This window comes from Drosophila arizonae, chromosome 3, assembly GCF_054131065.1.
Source record: "Drosophila arizonae isolate 15081-1271.41 chromosome 3, UAZ_ARI_1.0, whole genome shotgun sequence".
Taxonomy (NCBI): Eukaryota; Metazoa; Arthropoda; class Insecta; order Diptera; family Drosophilidae; genus Drosophila; species Drosophila arizonae.
In genome coordinates, this window is record NC_142923.1 from 24,137,997 (window position 1) to 24,153,968 (window position 15,972).

Here is a 15,972-nt window from a genome sequence, read left to right on the forward strand (position 1 = left end):
ACGGCGGGCAGGAGTCGGCGGAGCATAGCCCTTTGATGGGACTGTGCATGTTGGGGTTTAGCTACATTCTTCTTCTACTTCTTCTTCTTATTCGCCTTGACGCCTTATGTGCAATTTGTCTGCAGTTTTTATAGTTCGTCCCCGTCCAGCTGCTCTATCTATCTATCGTATGCTGCTGCTCCTCCTCCTGCTCCTCCTGCTCCTCCTGCTCTTTCTCTCATATTCAATTTGTTCGATTTGATTTTGGTGCTGCTGCTGCTTCTTGCGCTCTGTCGAGTGCATTTTATTTTAGTCGAAACGCGTATGCACAAATTTTCCACTACAACAAGGCGCCTGTAAAGTTTTATGCGTTTGCCACGCCCTCCTGCCGCCCATCGAGCCGTCAGCCGGATATGGATATTATCGTCGATTGTAAGCAGGCCAGGCCAGCGATGGCTCGGGCCGGGAGCTGTGTAAAATTTTATGTTTATTGATTGGCAGGCACTGTGAGCAACCAGCGAGGCGACACTCTGACTTTTACATAATGCAACTGAGAGGCAACTGCAGCCACTGCAACTGCAGCTGCAACGTGGCAAGAATGTTTGCCAAGCATTCAAATGTGGCGCAACTTTAATGAAAGGCTTGATCCATGCGTATTACAAACTGAAAATAATCGCCAAAGTTGTATAGCACAATACAGATGAAACTATATTGAAATTATTAAATGCTGCACATTTAAATAGTTTGATTGGAAATCAAATTCGAATATCTTTTGGAATGTAAATGTCTGTCTTGAATTTATTTCATTAAGAATTCGATAAGATCATTAAGCTATCTTATACTTGGTCATTTCAATAATTTGAAAGCATCTCTCTAAATTTAAATGACTTCGTCACTGCAAAAAAAAAAAATTTTTTTTGAAAATTTTTTTGTTTTTCTTTAAGTGAATCTACTTAACAAGAATTCTCAATTCTGCAGAAATTACTCCCTTCTCATTTTCCAAATTATAGACGCAATTGGGTCTACAAAATAATTTTATATACATATATGTTAATTAAAAACTAAAATGTAAATAAAAATTCTCAAATGGATTAAATACATTTTTATATATTTTTCATCATTTAATTGTTTCATATAATATTTAATTTACTTAAGTTTATTGGATGAATTTGCGTTTAATATAAGATCTATTATATATATTAAATTATTGTATTTTATTAATAAATATGAATATAAAAAATTATATTTAAAAAAATATATGTATATAAATACGTTTGATGGTAAAAAATGCAATTTTCAATTTAAGTTACTTAAATATTTATATTTCCTATACTTCAGTATAAAAATTATGAATTTATTAAATAAATTGAAATTTATAAGTCATTTTTTTCCAAACGAAAAATATATATATATATATATATATATATATATTTTTTTTTTTTTTTTGTATATATATATTTATGATGACTATATGAGTTTTACTAAATAATTAGACATGAAAAAAAATTTGTATTTGCCTTTAAATAAAAAATTAAAAATAAAATACAACAATAAAATACAATTAAATTATAGGCGAAAAATCTATTTTCCAATCACTAAATAAAAAATTGATTTTAAAATAATTATTTGCAACTAAAAGATATTAGACATTAAATTAATCTAGTTTTTATTAATAAAGAAAATAAAAGTTTGTGGGGAACAATTAACTTTTTATGTATACACATTTGTATAAATTATTTGTATTTTTTATATAAATAATTAAAGTATTGTGAATTATTCAGTTTTCAAGGCACAAAGCATTTCACATTCCTAATCAATCACAAGAGCTGCTGCTGCTGCGGCTGGAACACCTCAGGGATATTATGTGCTTAGCACAAATATCGAGATTTGTGCCCCTTATTATTTATGATGATTGTACATTATGATGAGCCACATTAGCAGCGCATTACACCAGATACCAGAAACTTTGGCAAGCGCTGCGCGCCGAACTGGGCAGCTGGGGCAGCAGGGGCAGCAGTTTTTCGCTTCGGGCAACAGAATTGCATGCTAGAAAGTCATATTTTCATTGGCAAAAGGACAGAGGGACAGACCATAGACGAGTGTGAGAGATAGAGAGAGTGAGAGAGGGGGAGGGTGTGGGGCTGGCGTATGCTTTGGCAAAGGATATACATGCACATACACATATATTTTTCATGACTCGAGCCAAAGTATCTGTATCTAACAAGTGTCGACGGCAGGACAGAGCCCTTAAGCCCGGCTGAAGTCGTTATGATTTGTCATAAACATAAAATAAATGGCCAAATATTTATAGTATGCTGTGTCATGAGAAGCTCTAGCAGACACCCACACACAGGCACACACACAGACGCACCCACTCACACACATTTAGCCAATAAAAATATTGGCCCAAGGGTAGGAAACAACTTGAAGTGTCCTTCGATGCGTTAAGTATCTCGCAGATGTCAAGGATTCTTATCCTTGCCCTAACCACTCTCTACTCACCCAGATGCTGCTGCTGCTGGTGTTGCTGATGCTGCTGCTGCTGCTGCTGGTGATGATCTCTGCCACGGCTTGTGCCCGGCGAGTGATGATCCTGTGAGTTCCACAAGCTCGACGTGGCGCCCATGTACACATTGTTCAGTGTCGATGGCGCCTGATCCAAGGATTTGCCCTTGTTGCGTTGCGACTTGCTGTTGCTGTTCTGTGGACTGTTGTTGTAGTTGTAGGGATTATTGCTGTTCGAATTGCTGTTGCTGCTGTAGCGTTGCTCTGTGAATTGAATGGCGTTAGTGAGTGCAGAGCTCATAGATTGTAGTAAGACGATAAATATCGAATAAGTGGCCTTATGAAAGTTGTAAAATAATTTAATATTTACTTAAGCACCAAATTAGGGCACCCAAAAATTTAATACATAAATAAAAATTAATAATAATAATAAAATAAACACAAATTAAATACGAATTACAAAATTCCCTCTTTCATCGAAATATTTTTCATAATTTTATATGTATGGATGAAAAAAAATATACACAATATATACATATGTCTTTATATTTTTTTTAATGTTTATATTTATGCTATATTCTATTTATTATATTGTATTATACTTTATTAAATTATTACTTTTAATTTGTATTGCTTCAACGATTTTCATTAAATCAATTTTCTTTTCATTTCAGATACTATTTAATATTAATTTATATGCTAGATGCTAAACTTGGAGAGGTAAAAATAAAAAATAAGAAGGATTATATTATCATGGTATATTACATTTACCAAGATTGATATATATTTGATATTATAATTATTTATAAAAATTTAATATATATAAGAATTTAAATGAATTTAGCTGACACTCGGCAAGACACTTTCGATATTTATCGATTAGCGTAATCGATTTCATAATGCATACCCTTGTTGTACTTGACGTTATAGACAGGCACGGTGTTAATTGATACAGTGGGCGCCATTGTAGTAATTGTTGTTGTTTGCGGAATATCTGAAGAAATAGATCGAAGAGATATTAATGGAACTGACATGGAATTCAGGGTGGGGCATCTCTATGGAATGTCTGAGAATATTTGAGCATCGTCTGCTCAATTCACTTGCCAACAAATAACCGGTTCACCCTGCTCAGTTGGCAAATTATACGGCATAAATGATTCATCTGTAGCACGTCCATTATCGTCATCGCATCAAACATATTTATTTATGCAGCCATGGAGCTAACTTCATCGAGAGCACCGGCTCATAAATCAATCACTGCCAATACTGGGCCACGCCCCAGTTCAGCCACTTGACCTGGGTCAAAGGTAACTAAACTTTATTCTGCCATATATTATGAACATTATTATTATGTTTGCTTTTTCTCGTATTGACCCGAAATTAATTAAATGCCAGTCTAAGTCTCTAGTTTGAGGCGAATCGCCCTTGGCTGCTGTGTGACTTATGTGAGACACTGTTGAAGCCGTTACATTAACATTTACGTTTATAGTTATGACAATGGATGTAAATGTTATTGCTGTTAGAGTTTCTGTAGTTGTTGTTGTTGTTGTGGGAAATACTTACGATACAATTTGATCGCACCATCTGTGTCGCCCAGCGAATTCTTGGCCACACAGCGATAGGCACCAAAGTCGGAAATGTCAACGTCGTAGATGGTCAGACGCATTGTTATTTTATAGCCCGACTCGAAGGTTTCTGGCACAAAGCGTTCACCTGCCATAGAGAGAGAAAGAGAGAGGGAGAGAGATAGAGAGATGGAGATACAGAATGAGTGATAAATACGTTTAGTAATTGCTTCATGTACATCGTGATGAGTGGGTGTATGGATGTGTGTGTGTTTGTTTGTTTGTTTGTTTGTGTGTGTGTGTATGTGTGTGGGCGGCGTAGCAAGCTCGTATATAACCGCAATGAAATTTAACCCATTTGGCCCGAACTGCAGTCAGTCAGTCAGTCGGCAGAGCCTGTTAAAGTGACATACTAGCGTACGTACATATGTATGTGTGTGTGTGTTTGTCCTTTGTCCTGGACTTGTCCTGGCTAAAGTAATTTGGCTTAAAAGAAGCCAAAATAGAATTGAGGAAAACCCCAATTTTAGCTCAACTTGTTGTCATCTTGGATAACCAGCTCTTTGCGGGGGGTTCGCCACCCTCCAAATCGTTCATTTTAATTTATACAAAAACCAAGCTGGCATTCGAAACGTTTCCTACTCCTCCTCCTCCTCCCCTCCAACCCCATGCAGCTAGCTGCTTTGCTTGGTTTTGATTTACGTTTGATGTCGGTTAGATTTCGTTTAGTCGGAACTAAGCCTGCCCCTTCCACCTGGTCTCGCATGTGGGGCCACCGACTAACTAACTGTGAAGTCGACCACAGGCAATTGTTATGCATGGCAGCTAAGCAACTGATTAGTTTACTAAAATGCTTCCAAATGGCTTGAAACTGAGACTCAAGATTTGAGTTCGGTTTGTTGTTGTTGTTGTTGTTGATTAAAACCAAATTGGTTTCGGTCTCTAGCCTGAAAAGCATTTAAATGCTAAAGATTGACGAAATGTGATTTGAGCAAAGATTAAAAGAGCATATTTTTAGTTTAGTGTAAAAAGCAGATGAGGGCAAAGGCGGTTGACTTCTTGCTTGGCATGCAAATCTGAATAAACAGAATTTAATATTATATATATATATATATATATATATATAAATATATATAAAAATAAAATAAAATAAAATAAAAATAAAAACAAATAAATAAAATATAAATAAAATAAAAATAAAAACAAATAAATAAATAAATGTATTTTAGATTTTATTAACTATCGATTGTATTAATGGCGTTCATAGAAATTAAATTTTTATAAATTAGAAATATTATAAATACTATAAAAAATATATATATACTGAAATTATATTATTTTTTGTAATTTATTTAATTTATTGTTTTTGTTTGCATAAAATAAAATCCGGCTTCTTAAATATTATAATTTAATATTATAGAAAATTGTTTAGCAAATGTTGCTGCCAATTTTAATAGAGATCAAATCTGTTTTTTATTTTTTTTTTATTTTTAATTTTTTTTTTTTTTATTTGTTATGCATTAGCAATTAAATATTTATTACTTGCTTATTCATATATATTTCAAAGAGTTTCAGTTTAATAAAATGTTCAGAAATTATGTTCATTGATCTGGCTGTTGAAAACAATTCCGAGTCAAATTTTCAAGTTCGGTTCGTAATCAGCTTAAAGCTGGCGCTTGAAGGAGTTCTGAAAGCAACCCTTTTATGTCCTTGTGAAATCCAACGCACTTTGAAAAAGAAAGTCAAAAAGGAATGAGCGAAAAAAGAAACTCCATTAAAAACTCAGAGCTGGACGACAGTTGCTGGCTACTGAAACTGCTTTTGACTTGAGGTCATTTTCAATCACTTTTTCCATTTTGTGTCACAGGGCAGCCAGAAAACAACACGAAAAAAAAAAAGACAGAGGCAGAGAGAGAGAGAGAGAGAGAATGAATGAGAGAGAGTAAAAAACGTAAAGTTTTTGAATGTCTGTGTGACTTTTTCACAGAGCTCTCACTGATAAGGGGCCGTGGTCAGTGGGCAGCAGCAGGAGCAGCAGCAGGAGCAGCAGCAGGAGCGGCAGCAGGAGCAGCTGTAGTAGCAGGAGACAGAAGTTGAGAGAGCAAGTGCAGGTTGCGGTTTGGTGTGTGCGACCGTCGTTGGCTTTTTATTCGTTTCTCGTTTTTTTTTTTTCTGCGCCATGCAGTTCATTTGCCGTGCAGGATGAGTGGGCGTTTGAGTGAATGGATGGATGGCTGCATGGATGGTCAGCTCTCATAATGGCCGCAGGAAATTAAGTTGAAATTGTGCCTAAGGGTCGGAGAGCAATCATCGTGTAGTTGCCAGCGCACCAGCAGACGCTGCGTCAAATTAATTACATTTTGTTGGATTATGCGAAAGTGGGCATAGTTCTTTAGTTTTATAGAGTTTCAAGTGCAGTAGTGGAATGCAACAAAAACAAAAACAAACTTCAATTGATAGCGGTCACCTACTCGGCATGTATTGCTTCCTTTTTCAAGGTAATAACAAAAGGATATAAGTAGACATTTCTAGAGAAATGATCATATTCTCTTATATGATTTACAAAGAATCTGCCTTGATTTTACAGAACCAGCTTGAGCATGTTGAAGTCCATACGAAAAATATTTAACTTGAGTTATGCTGACTTGTGAATTAAATCATTTCGAACTTAAAAATTTTTCTGCACCCCTGTAAGTTATCGATAGGTGGCAGCCCTGGTCTCAAGCTTCGATATGTCGATCAGTCAGTCGTAGAAAGAGCCAAAGAGCGCCAGCAAAACACATAAAAATAAATTTGCTCAATTAGTTTCGTTATATTTAAATATATCTAGTGACAAATGTAAAAACTAAAGAGAACGACTTAAACTTTTTCTATTTTCGTGATGTAATAAGATGAAATTATATACTTGCTAGAGTAGCAGCATGACTAAATAATGTCAGCATCAAATTGTGTTGGAATGTTGCATTTATATGATTGATGATAAAAAAAAATAAATAAAAAAAATGTTAATTAAATATAATATATAATATAAAACAAATTATTCCTAAATAATTTTATAAAAAATGTTTTTAATTAAACTATAACATTCGCAGTAGTAGTGTATATTTAGTCTATATTTCAATTATTTAACAATAAATTTTGTATAAAAAAATCATTGTTGTTAAACTGTAACTAGGTGAGGGTCCGCCGTGTTAGTGTATATATTTAGTATTTTAGTATTTTCATATAAATACGCACTTACCAGGCACAATAATTGTATCATTCTTCATCCAATAATTGATGGACTTGGGATATGCCTCCGATTGGCATTCGAGAGAAATGTTCTGTGCCAAAGCGGCGCCAACTAATTGATTTTGTATCCAAATCATTGGCGGAACTATAAATGGAAAAAGTTGAAAAGTCAGGGAGTGAAAGAGAGAGAAAGATAGGTAGTGATAGAGTGAGAGAGAGAGAGAGTTGGAAATAGTTACGTGTAAAAGCGGAATGTAATTGTAATGGCAGCTCAACAATGTGGCTCAAACGAATGCAATAGAACTCACATACTTTATATATTGTATATATATATATATTTATACACACACACACACATACACTCATACATAGCCAGTTAATGTTGTGGCATGTGAGCATGAGCCAAAGGTATTCGCATTCATATAAAATTCCATTTGTTATTGTTTGCCAATGCGATTTGTTGCGGTTTGCCCTCTTTTATTTATCCAACTAATTGCTTTTTAATTTTTATTAGAAAAGAGGTAGACAGAGAGCGAGAGAGGGTGAGAGAGATGGGGAGATAGGGCCAGATCAGCGTTTGTTTATGCCCGGATACGTTAAGTTGCCTTTTACCATTGGAGCTTAAATGGTTTACCTCAAGTCTGGCAGCATTTGGAATTTACGCGGGTATCCAGAGCATTTTTCGAGCGAGTAAAGTTGCTCCGCAAATTGTGGAGCAACTTAAATTTTTATTTAATTAGCAGTGGAGTTGATAGTGAGAGGCGGCGGAGGGGGGAGGTTGCGGACCGGCAGCAGTGCAGAGCAGAGCAGAGCAAAGGAGCGCTAAAAATGCTAACTAGCTGGGGCACACTTAATTATTTACTTTATGCATGGCACCTAAAAGTATGCAGCCAGACGGACGGACAGACAGACAAAGCGCCAAAGGGCGAGAGAGCGAGTGTCGAAGAGGGCTAGGAGAGGGGGGAGGTAGAGGGCAGCAAAGTTGTTTGTGCTACTCTCAGGCAATATTAAAATGCACAGCATATTTTCTATGGCAAGATTTGAAGTGGTGCTTTGTGTGTGTGTGTGTGCTTGTGGCACTGTCTGTGTTATAGTCTGCAGCACATTGCTCATACGCCACCGTCACACGGAGAGCAGCTACAGAGAGAGATGCCATGCGGCGCTCTAGCGCAAAACTATAAATATTTAAATATGCAAAATTGATATGCACCCCAGCCGAAGGCAACGCTTATTTTCCATACTCAAGCCCACTTTTCTCGTTTACCCATTCCCCATTTCCCAAATACTTACAGTGCACAATGAGCATGACGCGTTTGCTAACTGTTGGCGGTATGCCATTGGAGGCAATGCAGAGATAGGCGCCCATATTCAAGCGATTCACTTTGGCGATGGTCAGAAACGAGCCATTGTATGCGATAGCTGTGGATGAAGAAACACAGAGCAAAGAGTGGGGGAGAGAGATAGAGAGAGACAAATGCATTATAAATTAATTAAATGCGATATTAAATACTTAGCAAACAATGCAATCAATCATTCAATTCCATATTAAATATTATTTTTATTATTCTTTTTTCTTTATTTTATTTTTTTTTATATATATTGTATATATATTAATTGCCCTGCTTTTTGTTCTCATAAAACTCAAACATATATACACGAATGCATTTCATATGCAAATGTTGTGAACTTGGAATTTTGAAATTTAAAAAAATATTGGCAAATATTTTCAGCAAAGAGCTTCTCAATGCCAACACCCAATACATAGGTGCATATTCGTACCCTGCTGTCCTTTTTTTTTTTTTTTTTTTTTTGCAATCAGTTCGGTGTAGATGCCATTTTTAGCCAATATGCATTCCAATTACAAAATTTTCATAGAGCCAATTCTATGTCTTGGCAATTCGCAGTGTGATTGGCTCGAGCTCTCGCACCTAAATATATTTCCTAGCTGGCTCGGCCTCAAAATTGTTCGGTTGCCTTCTGCTGCACATTGGCATTTTATGGGTTCAAGTCAAAATGGTTGCTTGCTGACCGATTTATCGATTTGGCCAAGTGGCTGTAATGAATGTTTCATTTGCCACCACCACACAGTAGCTGCGTGTGTGTGTGTATGTGTGTGTGTGCGGTTGGGCATGTGAATTGGAATGGCTCATTGCACGTTGCGACTCAGGCACCTGTCATACGTTAGCAAACATTATCGCCGGCACATTGTTGGCCAGCCTTAATGCACTCAATCGAGTATGTGATCAACTGCATGTGGTTTGATAAGCATCAAATAGCAAACTTGACTATTTTCGGGCTACTCTGGAGTCTATCATTCAGACTGCTCAATGCAGAACTAACTCAGCCACAGAGTTAGTCTATTTAAAATGTTGCTGAACTAAGTTTCTTTAATATATGTAAATAGTAAAAACATAAAATAAAAATCTCTCGATTTGTTGTACAAAATAGTATATACATAGGTAATACAATTTTTAAAATATTATTTAAAATGTCTGCATTTTCAGAGTCAGTAAGTTGACTCTAGGTACTAAAAGACATTCAACGATGCCAAAATATATCAAAGATTAAATTTCATTCTTTAAAAAAAAAAATATATATATATATATACAAATTTACAATACAATACAAATTTACAATTTTAAAAATTCTGCATGTGCTTAAAGTTCAAATTACAAGTTAGTTGAAACAGAAAATCAATATTAACTTGAGCTAGAAAATAAAGAAATATTTATCCTACATTAAAAACAAATTAAATAAAATTAAATATAATAAAAAAAATAAATAAAAATAAATTAACCTTAAATATAGATTTTCTAAGGGTTTCTTTATTTTATGAGATTGAGAGTGTTTTAAAGTTAGTTTTTCATTTAAAATTCATATGTGCCTAAATTCGAAAATTCCATTTAACATTAATTAAGAAATGAAATCAGTTAAAATGAGCATACAAAAAGTAAAACTAAGTTAATTACAAATTATTTTGCTTTTAATATTAAAATTACTTAACCATACAATTTTATAAATTATAATAATAATTAATTAAAAAATAATAATAATAATAATTAAAAACTAAATATTAATGTAAACAAATATATATGTATATATATATTATTTTTATATTTTTTTTAGCTAATAAAAAATTTATCAATTGTCTTATGGTAGCAGAGCAATGCTTAAATCTTTAATCGTGCTGGTTTGCCCTTGCAATAAAATGCTCCTCATCCATAAATTCGTACTCGCAGCTTAATTCTTACAGCCGTCTGCCATGAGTGCAGTCACGAATGGCCCAGTAATTATGGCCAGGCGTTAGTTATAATTGAGTCGTGCTGCAGTTGGCTGCACTCACGTTTCTTTGATTGGGGCGGGGGAAGTCGCTTTAAAGCGCAGCTCATGCAACTTAATGCGAAGAAAACACGCGTCTTTGTTTGACTTCGACATTGGGGCAAATAATTTACATGGTGACCCGCAGAATCTTTCGCCAGAGTCCATTTGTCATGCATGCAGCGTGCAAATGCAGACACTCACAGAAAGAGAGAGAGAGAGAGAGAGAGAGAGAGAGAGCGAGGGAGAGGTTGTGGTACTTACCCTCAGCTCCATTGGGCAGTGGTATCAGCTCGCCACCTTCGCGTCGCCAGGTTATCGTTGGCGTTGGCGACCCGGTCGCGGCGCATTTGAGGGTTACGTTTGACCCCTCGCGTATGACCATGTCCGTGCTGGTGGGATAGTCCAGTATGTCTGGTGGCACTGTGTGTACACCCACACACACACACACACACACACAGATGGTTATGGCAACAGTTACAAGCGACATATTATTCATACGCCGCGTGGGCCGTGCAACGATGCAATGGAGTCCATGAATTGTTCGCCAGGTGTCAGCAGTTGGCAGCAGCAGCAGCAGTGTTTGTTCATTGTTGTTGTTGTTGTTGACATTGTTGGTTGGTTGGTTATTTGGTTGGTTTACAGTTGTTGTTGTTGTTGGTGACATGTGAGTGAGAGAAAATGCAATAAAGAATTTTTGTTGAGTGGCTTTATTTCCATCAGGCTTTTAACAAATTGTCGCTACTCTGTCTAACTGTTTCGGGGCCATAATTGATTATTATAAATTTTGCATAGGTTTAATATGTAGGTACCAAAAACGTGGACTATTTTGCTGAATAAACAATAACCCATTAAATAAATATAAAATATATTTAAATATTTTTACAGTTAAATTTACGCAACTTTAGAGTTGCATAATTTTAATGTGTAAATACATAAAACTTTTAATATTTTTTACTGAATTGAAATAAATCTTCAAATAATTATAAGATATTTTTAAATAATTGTTGAATATTATAATATCATTTTACAGTTTTACACAACTTCAGAGCTGAGTTATTGACGCTGACTTTTGGTATACTTCAATCCAGAAGTTTGTAATGAAAAATTGTTAGAAACTAAATCTGAATATGAACTAATAATATATCTCAAATATCCCAAGAATTTCAAAGACTATATCTATAAATACGATGAATTTACTCTACTTATGAAGCACATAGAAGTCCAGCCGATAGGAAATATCAGCAACTAATTATTAAAAAAATTTAACGAATTAGGGTAAGAAATTTTCAAACTTTAATTTATATTCTGAAAATTTCTTGTCTATCCTATTACAAAATTCCTTGGGAAAATTATTCAACTGCTTTTAAAACTGTGCACGAGTATTATACAGTCACATTTTTTACATTTAAAAATATCTGTCATTTGATATTTTTCATTTGTGGCTCTGACTTGTTCAAGAAGTTTTACAATGCAATCTAATCATTGCATTCATTTAGTTTCTGCTACTTTACTCCTGCTATATGTTTTCCCAAGATTTATAGTTCCACAATTGAATTCAATTTCTAGAGTATCATTTGTAATTTTTCATTTGTGAAACACACTTTTATATTTTCTTCATGTTATTGACATTTTCCTTAGACTTGTTTGGATATCTACGATAAATATATTTTCTTGATACATAATAAATAAATTAATGATAAAATAGAAATAATAGAAATCCTTTATTCCAGATAGCCATTCATATAACAAATTTATATTTCTTATATTTATATAAGAATGTAAATTGAAGTCAACATCATATGATTATCTGCATATAATCGCCTCTTGCGCATATTAAATATGACTTTTATTTCTATGACTATGTAAGTGAAAAACGTTTCCGCTTTTCTATATAGATCTACATTGTATCGTACATATGTTTATAATATCAGCCTTGGCTGTCATACTACAACAGCAGCTAAAGTAGATTTTATAGAGATTTCCACAAGGTAAATCATATTATTTGTTTATTGAGATTTAATTTACTTTCTGCTGGCTGCCACAAAATGTTGTGCTATGGTCAAAACTTAAATAAACAGTCATTTGTGCAATTAATGTCTGGTGCAGCTGCGACATCTTCAACAAGTTTTGGGCGCTGCACAAAGTGAATGAGGGACTCATGCATATCCTACAAGGACACGTCGCTTGTTCTCATTTTTGACATTTACATGCAGCGAGAGCTGCAGCCAGCGAGAGAGAGAGAGAGAGAGAGAGAGAGAGAAATAGAGAGACAGAGCGACAGGACCAGGGACTGGAACACGGACCCAGACATGGCTCGGACGCAGACCCGGACCCGGACCTGTCGTTTGTTGTGCGTGCCAGTCTCTGGTGTTACTTGGCAATTAATTATAATTTCACGCTTGACAATTTTTCACTTGCCAAAAAGAGAAGTGAACGACAGCGGCAAGCAATGGGCAGGAGGGAATGGGCAGGGCAGGAGACTGTTTGCTGGCCACTTAATGAGGCAGCCGTACGAGCTGTGCATTTTATAACTGGAGCACTTAAGAGCAGTTTTCAACAGCAGTAATTTGCCAAATCTATATTACACTATTAGCCAATCCAAAGGGAAAGCTGAGTAGAGAGAAAGAGAGGGCGAGGGCGAGGCAGAGAGGGAGGCAGCCTCTACTCAGCTATGACGCATGTCGTCTACACATCGAAACTTGAAAGTCTTCGTGTAAACAATGATGGGCATGTTTTACAAAATGTACTTTTTGCTTTCTCAATCCACATTCACGCACGCATTACGTATACGTCATGTTGAACAAGTTGAGTAGGCCGCACAGCGCCTGTTGACTTGGCCGTAATGGGCTCTGCCGGCCCTGTCGCTCGGCTCAAACACAAAGAGCCGCCACAAAGGTGTGGGGCAAAACGTTTTTATCGCCCCTGTGGCTCAGTGGGTGATAATTTATGAAATGAAGCGAAATGTGATGAAAGATAAAAATTAATTCCAACTGCGCTCAAATTGGGCTCTTGCCTTTGGCACTGATAATAAAATTATACTATATTGGGATTAGGCATTAATCTTAATACATTTTCTAAATGACAATATCTGCCACACTGAGTGCCTAATTGTATTTAACGCTTTGCCTTTTCCTTCTATATTATATTAATTGTAATAAATAATTTTTTGTACTATGCAAAATAAATATACAAATAAAATAAAGCAAATAACAATAATTTCGATAAGCAAAATAAAAACGAATATTGAAAAAAAAAGGATTCTCAAAACGTAAAATATATTGTTAATTTTAAAGTATCTATGAATTTGCTCTATTTAAATTTGCTGAAACTGAAAAGCGCTGGCGTCTGAATGAAAAACACTTATTTGCGGGCTTTGAGAAACACTTAAAAGAAATTTTGAGCAATTGTGATCTGTACGATCTATACGAACTCGCCAAAAAGGGGCGTTACATCTAATATCTATTCTCTAATGGGAATGAATATTCCTTTACTCTAAAAATCAAATAATTATAATTCCTTTATCTTGACGTTGGGAACTATTCCTAATTGTATATATTCATATATTTCATAGCCGAAATCACTTAAATTAATGTTAACTGAAGCATGACTGCTATGTAGCAACACCGACTTAGTCTCTTTTGTTATGTTGAAGTGAATGTCTGAAGAGACCAACTTAAATTAAATTAATATGAAAGCAATCATGAGTTCTGTCCGTAGCTACGCTCAGTCTCCAATATTCTATCACGCAGTGATTCACCTTTAAATTGTGAATTTTTGAAGAGACTAACTAAATTAATATGCCCTCTACGTAGACACCCTTAGTCCCTTACATTATATCACATCGTGATTCACCTTTATATTATGCCTGAACAGACTAATCTAAATTAATATGAAAACATTCATGAGCTCTCTATAGCTACGATTCACCTTTCAATTGTGAGTGTCTTGGACCTTAACTAAATGAATATCAAAGCATTCATGACAGCTGGGGAGCTACTCTGACTAATGACTCGTAAAGTTATTCATGCAGCTGCACCACAATTTCGCTTAACTCTTAACTCTCTTTGCTTAAGCTGAGCAGAGGTCTCTCTCGAACTGGACTTGCTATGGAAATTAGAGATGCTAGAGACAGCTTCTGGAGATATTTTTGCTGCTGTCAGTTGTAAATTCGATGCATTAAAATGCCATTTTTCAAACATTTTACGCCATGCACTGAGTCAACAAATCCTGTTTCGATGTGCCCGCCCAACGTCGTTTTGACACTTTCACAGCTTTTCCACTTGAATGCGCGCACTTGGCTGCGCTCCTCATCTGATACACAGCCAGACAGGCAGACAGACAGACAGACGGACAAATAAACACAGACACACAGACAAACACAGTAGCAGTTCAAGGGGGGGCGCAATCAAGCAATGGCCATCGCCTCCTCCACTGTCATACATCAAAGCTGACCGAAAATGGACAACAAATTTCACGTTCATAAAAAATTGTGGACACATTTTGCTTTTCAGTTTGTTTGAGAATATATATGTATATTTTTTAGTTTTTATGCTGGTGTTTATTTGTTAAAGTTGTAGTGCCTTTGTTTTTGTCGCCTAGCTAGTTGTTTGTGCCGCCGATTGTTTTTGTATGCAAGCCAGCGAGCCATTGAATTATTTATTCGAAACAATATATTTTGCCAATTGATGTTTTGCTTATGGTGTTAAAGGCATTGTCCGTACAAAGCCATATGGTTTATGCCTCTGTGGCTTGCTTCCATATTTTTCATTCGATTCTTTTAGCTATACATTTTATTTGATTTGCATCGCGAACGGGTCTAATAAAAAATATATATCTATCCTTTGGCTGCGCGCTCGGCTATATGTGATATATTTCACTACAAAAATATTTTCTAACGATGTTTGTTTTAGCTAATAGTTTGCGAAAATTGAACAATTTTAGCTGTTTGAAATTCATTTGTTTAGCAAACAAAAATATGCAGAATTTTGTTGAGCTAATAAAATATTATTCTCGCTTTTAATTGAGTTAAATATTTGAATTTCTATTTCAACTGTCTTATTGAATTTTTATCCGACATAAAGATAATCTAAGCCGTGCGCTGGGAGGTTTTTTTTTTTTAATACTATTAATGGTAATATTATTTTTGTAGATTTATATACACACGCGCAATTACTCGTAAGTGCTCCTTATAGGTAAACATTATTATTGTGAAAAAGTTGAAAATGAACTAGTTAAAATACAATAAATATTTGAAGTCTAATTATTCATGTGCTTACACTGATTAATTTTATTTATTTCATAAATTTCTTAGTTTTTAATACAATTATGTATTTGTTTATATTTCTGGTATATTTATTCCCTTAAATTTTTT

At 35.1% G+C, this 15,972-nt stretch overlaps 1 protein-coding gene and 1 long non-coding RNA gene across 5 annotated transcripts in view; one reads left to right on the plus strand and one right to left on the minus strand.

Annotated features, from left to right (window-relative positions):
- LOC149269930 (uncharacterized) overlaps nt 1-15,972 on the plus strand; it is a 40,446-nt gene that overhangs the window by 17,854 nt on the left and 6,620 nt on the right. For both annotated transcript variants that reach the window (XR_016269521.1, XR_016269520.1), the window contains one exon: nt 3,159-3,204. This is a non-coding gene — a long non-coding RNA (uncharacterized LOC149269930). The remainder of the gene's footprint in view (nt 1-3,158; nt 3,205-15,972) is intronic.
- DIP-theta (Dpr-interacting protein theta) overlaps nt 1-15,972 on the minus strand; it is a 70,927-nt gene that overhangs the window by 6,424 nt on the left and 48,531 nt on the right. For all 3 annotated transcript variants that reach the window (XM_089465990.1, XM_089465991.1, XM_089465992.1), the window contains 6 exons: nt 10,863-11,021; nt 8,571-8,699; nt 7,291-7,425; nt 4,048-4,197; nt 3,392-3,478; nt 2,482-2,748 (listed from right to left, as the gene is read on the minus strand). In XM_089465990.1, coding sequence (XP_089322116.1) covers nt 2,482-2,748; nt 3,392-3,478; nt 4,048-4,197; nt 7,291-7,425; nt 8,571-8,699; nt 10,863-11,021 — 927 coding nt within the window. The remainder of the gene's footprint in view (nt 1-2,481; nt 2,749-3,391; nt 3,479-4,047; nt 4,198-7,290; nt 7,426-8,570; nt 8,700-10,862; nt 11,022-15,972) is intronic.